General features: G+C 40.2%; 1 protein-coding gene across 1 annotated transcript in view; it reads left to right on the top strand.

The window, feature by feature from the left end:
• The window catches only part of LOC103199833 (granzyme K), a 15861-nt gene extending 9268 nt beyond the window's left edge, over nucleotides 1-6593 (top strand). Inside the window, 4 exon segments of the mRNA XM_007944187.1 lie at nucleotides 1040-1131; nucleotides 2728-2790; nucleotides 3556-3856; nucleotides 6430-6593. Of these exon segments, the coding sequence (XP_007942378.1) occupies nucleotides 1040-1131; nucleotides 2728-2790; nucleotides 3556-3856; nucleotides 6430-6593 (620 nt within the window).
• The last annotated feature ends 828 nt before the right edge of the window (nucleotides 6594-7421 follow it).

Raw genomic sequence — 7421 nt, 5'->3', positions numbered from 1 at the left:
TTAAGAAGCAAGGGTACCTCTTTCCAGATTGTAGCAAAAAAAAAAAAAAAAAACACTAAAGAATGACATTGCAAAACAAAATCTGTTAAGTAATGACAATGCACCTACCCTTCTAAAATTGTTTACTCAGTTCTCTGAATCATACACCTGGCAAGTGGATGCATTTGCACTAGATAAACTGCCACCAGAGAACAAGTGTGCCAGAGCCAAGCCTAAAATGGTATATTTTCCCATCTTAGTTTATTAGCATAATACATCTTTTTTGGAACCACTCACTTTAACATTATACAAATTCACTAGACAACTAGATCAATTTTTTTTTAGAGTAAACTCTAATTAGTAGGAAGCCTAGGTAACATTTATCACAAATTTTCAACTTCATCAACTCATTGTGACTTTGCTTGACATTAGAAAGCTTCCCTGGAAGTTTTCCATCTGCTTCCGGCTGGCTCAGCTGCAGCATCCCTTGGCTTTGACTGCCACGTGGTGATGAGCCTTTGCATCTCTGGACAGTTTTTCACTCTGTTTAAGTTGTTTAGAGTCCCTGTATGGTGTGAATGTTTAGCATGTTCAACTGCTAACTGAAAAGCTGGAGGTTCAAGTCTACCCCAAGTTACCTTGGAAGACAGGCCTAGTGATCTACTTCTGAAAAATTACCCATTGAAAATACTATGGAGCAGAGTTCTACTGACACACATGGGGTCACCATGAGTCAGAATTGACTTGATGGCAATTGGCTTTAAAAAAAAAAAAAAAATCTGTTCAAGCTTTAGCTTTCCTCTTACACTCCATGTTCTTGGAATCCTACTTTCTGAACTATGTTGGCTGGAATCACAGATATTGTGTGTAGAAGAATCTTTTCCCCTGGCTTTCTCTTCACTGCCTTCAAGCATACAAGAATCTACAGAAACTGGGCCCCTCCTTTTGTAGACTAGACCCCATGCCTGGTCATGCAGTTGGACACAGCTCAGCCCCATGGTGTATCTTCCACTTTGTTGTCTGTATTCTCGAGGCTAACTTTAGCTGATCTCATTTTCAGCTGTTTCAAGTTTGCCAAAGGCCATCTCCTCAGGTGGTTTCAGGAGCACACTCTCAAAGAATGAGGCCTCCAAACAAACATTTGAGATTAAAAAACTCATACCACATTGTAAACGGTATGGCATTTTCTTTAAAAACTGAAAATAGAAATACCATTTGATCCAGCACTTCCATTACAAGGAATATATCCTAAAGAAGTGAGAGACAGGACAAGAACAGACATATGTACACCCATGTTCATTGCAGCACAATTCACAATTCAGCAGAGAGATGGAAACAATTTAAATGCTCATCAACAGATGGATGGATAACCAAATTATAGTACATTCACACAATGGAATACTATGCTATATCAAAGAATAAGGGAAAATACGTGAATCGTCTCACAACGTGAATGGATTTGGAAGACATTATGCTGAGCGAAATAAGTCAATCACAGAAGGACAAATACTGTATGAGCTCATTGTTGTAAAAAGTCAAGGAAAGGTTTACTTAGGGAAGGAAATTCACATTGTTGGTTTCCAGGGATGGGAGGGAAGGAGAAGGAAAATTTCAGACTAGTTAGGGGGCACATGTTGATTTGGGTGAGGGGAGGGATGGTATGGAAAGAGTCTGTGATAAATATGGTGACATTGGGGAAAGGCAGGACACTATAACGTGCACATAGGATATAGATAACAGAGTCAAATAACAGTATATGCACAATACTGCATTGCCACTAACACCAAACACCAGGCTACAGATAAATGCACAGACAAATGGGAGGATCAGATAGGGGTCAGTGAACAGGAGGATAGATTTAGCTGAAGATGGTCTTACATATTCACTTGTGCTACAAAATTAGCCACACACAATACAGAAGCAACAGAAGACAGAGTTGTAATAACCACTCAGAGATAACCAAACACCTTGAGAGAGAGAATCACTAGTCCTGAGGACTCAGGATCATAGTATCAGGGAACACCAAGCTCAGTTGACACAACGTAGTACATAAAAATCTTGCTCCACAAACTACTTTGGTGAGTAGTGCTTGGGGTCTTAAAAGCTTTCAAGCAGCCATCTAAGATGCAACTATTGGTCTCCTCTCATCTGAAGCAAAGGAAAGTGAAGAAAATCAAAGGCATCTGGAAACAATGAGTCCAAGGATATGATGGACCATGAGACCAGAAAAACTAGATGGTGCCTGGCTACCAATACCAACCACATGGGAAGGGATCAAAACTGGAGATCCTGGATAGAGTGGAAGGAAAGTGTGGAACGAAATTCAAAAACACAAAAATGACAAGAACTACTAGCCAGATGGAGTTTGATGGAACCCCCAAGACTATGGCCTGGGTTACCCTTTGGGTCTAGAATTGAACTTGCTCCCAAGGATTGGCTCTCAGCCCAATAACAGAAAGACCTACATGCAGAACACTTAACCTAGGGCAATGCTCCCACCTACTCTAGGGAGATACACCCCTTAGAACAAGCACCAGAGGGGCAGCATTCATGTAGAGGGAAAGCTGGACAGATGGTAGTTAAGAAGGACACAGGGAGGGGGTAGCCACAGGGAAGTGAGGGGAGAAGAGTTTATTATGGTCAGGGATGGTAATTGGGGCATGAAATCAAATGTACATGAACTGTTGAATGTAATACAAATTTTGCTCTGTAAATTTGCACCCAATGTACAATAAAATTAAAATAAATAAATTTGTACCATTTTTTATATGTAAATCAGATCCTAAATTAAATGTTATCATGCTGATTTGGGTATTGTAGCATCACATTTCTTCAACTTCTCCAACATTCCTATACAGCATGGCTCCAGTAAACCATCTACACAAAAGTATATTGTTAGCATCCTCCCCTTATTGGAACTGATTATGACATATTCTATAAGGGTCCAGATTTCTCCATAAGCTGCCTGGAAAAGAACAAGAATTTATCACAAATACATCAGGGCTGTGTTTATATAAGGAGAAGGAACTCTGATGCTCATTTATGTGGGAGAGGGACATCTCAATGATCCACATTGACAGTCTTTTTCCCAAATGTTTTTCTCATTATCAACTGAAATATATAATAGTAGATTATACAACATAGCCAACCAAGTGACTTCAGGGATTCAGCAGTGAGTTACAACTTAGTCTAGACCATATTTAGTCTAGTCCAAACTTAGTCTAGACCATACTCAAGGGTCCTATCCAGCAGGAAACAGCCCAGCCCTCGAAGTCATGACCTATGGATGCTATTCCACAGAAACCATCCAATACAGGGTAAAGGCCAGTGTGCTTGGGACTGGGCAGAATTCCTACTCTGTGTAAACTCTTTCCCCAAGCATCACTAAGGTCTACAGGGAATGGAGAGTATATTCAGAAAAGCAACAACCACAAAGGCAGCTGCAAGCTACCACCAAAGTAGATTCGAGAAGAGGGACACACTCATAGGACAGAGGGACCACACATACACCACTCAGGGAAATAGCAGAATCCTACGGAGGATGAATGATAATTTATTCTCTTTTCAATCTGTCAGCTTCACACAGCTGCAAAACGCAACAAGAATATTCAGCTATTCCACCTAAGATTCAAAAACAATATCAGAGCTGGAACCAAATACCAGGTTACTGGCTAGAGAGCCACCAACTCAAATTTGCTTAGCCCCTCAGATACCCTGCAAAAAGTCACTGTTACTGTCATAAATCGAAAACTTTGCAACAGCCAAAGTGACTAGAATCACAACCCTGTGATAACTAAAGATATAGTATATGCAGGAGACACTAAAGGCCAGAGGATTCCTGCTGGGCCAGGTAAGTGTCTTGGGTCCAGGATTCCTGGTGATAAGAGTGTTTAAGCACTCAGCTGCTAACTGAAAGGTTGGCAGTTCAAATGAACTAGCCACTCACTTCTGCTTTTGTGAAGATCTACAGCCTTGGAAATTCTGTGGGACAGTTCAACTCTGTCCTATACAGTCATTGTGAGTCAGAATACACTAGATGGCGATAGGTTTGTTTGCTTTTTAATTTTTGGTTCAGAGTCTTGAGAATCCTTCAAACAGGCAGCTCAGAGTGTAGCCAAGGCTCCAAATGCTCACTCATGCAGAAAAGGAGTTATGTGGAGGATAGACATTATAGTTCTAAAATTATATTCTCCATTCCTCAGTTGTTGTTGTTGTTAGGTGCTGTCAAGTTGATTCTGACAGAGACCCAATGTACAAGAGAATGAAACACTGCCCAGTCCTGCACCACCCTCCAATCCATGCTACACTTGAGCCCATCGTCACAGCCAATCTATCTCATTGAGGGTCTTCCCCTTTTTCTCTGACTCCCCATTTTACCAAGCATGATCTCCTTCTCCAAGGAATGGTCCCATTGGACAATATGACCAAAGCAGGTGAGATGGCATCTGTCCATTCTCACTTCTAAGGTGCATTCCAGCTGCACTTCTTCCAGGGCATCAATTCTTCTTTGGTCTTCTTTATTCATTGCAAAGCTTTCACATGCATATGAGAGGATTGGAAATACCATGCTTGGGTTAGGAGCACATTAGTCTTCAAAGTGACATCTTTGCTCTTTGTAGTAGTTCTGTTTGTGTCAACTTAGCTGGGCCTGGTAGAGTGGCTGGGCAGCTGGTGATAGTTATTCCCCATGATGAGACTGGCAATCAACTCCATGGTGGGATCAACCACAAGCAGCTGAGTAGCTGTTTGGGGTATGTGGTCTGCTTCCTGTATATAAGGAGAAGCTCTGGGAATGGTCTCTAGCATATGGCAAGCTTGGACCCTGCGTGCAGTCATGTCTTTGTTCAGCAGCCTCCCATGCTCTGCTGACCTTGGGACTTACAACGAACTTGAATTAATGGCCTGTCATGTGGTTTGGTAACATCGAGACTGTGCCTTTTTACTTGTCACCCTTGGGCTTCTCAGCCTCAGCAGCCAGCAGCTGTCTGAGTGAAGAAACACCCCTAGCTCCAGTGGGCCGGGGGCAGGAGGCAGAGCTGGACCCCAAGGTTGAGGGGCTTTCACCCAGTTCCTAGAGCCTGGCACTTTGAACTTGGACTTAAAGCCTCAAACTGTAAGAGAATAAACTCCTGTTTGTTAAGGCCATCCCATTTGTGGTATATTTCTTATCAGAGCGGCACTAGGTAACCAGAACACTCTTCAACATTTGAAGAGGTCTTTTATAGCAAATTTGCCCAGTGCAATACAATATCTCATTTCTTGACTATTGCTTCCATTGCTGTTGAATGCAGAGCCAAGTAAAATGAAATCTTTGACAACTTCAATCTTTTCTCCATTTATTATGATGTTACTTATTGATACATTCCTCAGTGACAGTCTCTATTCTTTCTTATTTACCAGTATGAATAAGAATTTATCCAATGCCTAATACCAAACCAAAAATAACCAAACTCACTGCCGTCTAGTCTATTCGACTCACAGCGACCCCTCCTTGGGTTTCCAAGGCGGTAACTTTACCACAGTAGATTGCCCAATCTTCCTTCTGAGGAGTCGTTGGTTTGTTAATGAGGATGGTAGACTATATCTGAATGCTTACAGCCTTCCTATGAGGGGTGTTACTATCATTAGAAAGCCTTGCAGCCCTGAGGTCACTAAAGATGACTAGTGTCTCATAAGACTCATAAGAATAAAATGCAAAAATCTCAAATATGTAGTCTGTGTTTCTTAAATAATGTTGATCAACTGACAGGGGAAAGAAAAAAAGAACCTGTCATTACACTTTTCAAAATCTTTTGTTTTCTGAGATAGTATTTTTAAAATAAAAGTATGTTCATCTCTATAAGTTACTAATATGTTGCATATGGAGTCCCTAAGTGGTGCAAATGATTAAACACTCAGTTACTAACTGAAAGGTCCACAGTTCAAATCCACCCAGAGGCACCTCAGAAGGAAGGCCTGGCTTCTGTAAGGTCACAGCTGTTGAAAACCCTATGGAGCACAATTCTACTCTGACATGCATGGAGTTTCCATGAGTCAAAATCAACTCTACAGCAACTGATTTCATTTTAAAAATATGTAGTGTAAATGAATTAATATTTTTTTAAAAAATTAGGATATTCACATCATACTATACAAAGCAATGTTTGAGGGGAGAGGAGTAGTGATTTCAAACATTCTTTGTATCTGCATTGCTCCAAGATTATCATCCTCTTGAAAATCAGTATCCTGACTGACAAGAATACAAAGCATTGAATTTTGCCACAGAGACATAAAGAGAATAGACAGAAACAGGGGCATGGAGAGAAAGAAAGAGTCATTGAGAAAAGACATAGAGCATCTATACTGAGCAAAAACCCATTTAGGTTCTCTTCAGAACACAAAGGACTCAGATAATGATCCTTTGACTAATCAACTATTGGTAAGAGAAACAGCTCAACAGCTTCTGACAAGGTGACCCCTTGGTCTGTAAAGGTATCTTCTATGCCACAGTCTCTGGAAGTCACAAATGTGGTGAAGCTAAGAAACTTGGAGTCTACACTCTACTAACCAAGAAATACTTGTCTTGGACCAAAAGTAATCTTGCCTCATTGCATGCAAGTCAAGAGGACAAGTGATTACCTTGGATCTGCTAGATGCTTGCTTTTTTTCCAGAATATGCTCTATAGGCCAACTCGATCTTCAGATGTAGTTGGTTGTAGTTAAAGCAGGGCACAGCTGGCCTCTATCTCTGCCCCCTTAGGACTGATTTTGTTAAGGAATCAAACCATGTTTTGATCACTGATCACTTTTATATCTCTACTATGCTGGTTTCATTCTGGATAAAATTAGGAAAATTATTTGTTTTGTCTTTTTGGAAATAAGGCATGGCAAATATGATCCCCCTACTCCATCTACTCTCCCCAAAGAGTAAAAAGATAACTAAACAAGAAATAATGATATCACCTTCACTTAGGTGTATATTGTGATTTCTGCTGGGTCATCCTAAGTTGTCTTTTATAAGAAACAGTAAATTCTAACAACCCAACTCAAATTATAAAAGAATCACCAAGGTTTATAGAACTATTTAGGATAGGATTTATTATTTATTTATGCCACGTTTTGTTTCAGAAAGGATTTTAAACAGTGTACACAAATACATGCAATAGAACCAAATTTAAAATTTAAAAAGTAAGTTAGTGAAGAAATCAAGGCAAAGGGGAAATAAGAGTAGGAAAACGATGAAGACCAAACTCCTTTAAGTTTCTTCCTATACATTTGCTGGAAGGAGCAGCATTTGGCTTTGTGCTTTCCATTAGCCAATACAAAAGATCAACACAATCAGTTATGTGAATTACAGTGTACAGGAAATAAAAATAAACTATTTGTTTTGCCCAGAAGAAGAACCACTGGTGCCGGAACTGGAACTGAAACTAGAGAGAAATTTTCCCATTGTTTTCTTAAGA

Source organism: Orycteropus afer, unplaced genomic scaffold (genome assembly GCF_000298275.1).
Source record: "Orycteropus afer afer isolate SDZICR_OR568_19922 unplaced genomic scaffold, OryAfe1.0 scaffold00122, whole genome shotgun sequence".
Lineage (NCBI taxonomy): Eukaryota > Metazoa > Chordata > Mammalia > Tubulidentata > Orycteropodidae > Orycteropus > Orycteropus afer.
Note: the sequence above shows the minus strand (reverse complement) of the source record. Positions and strands in the feature narration are given on the sequence as shown.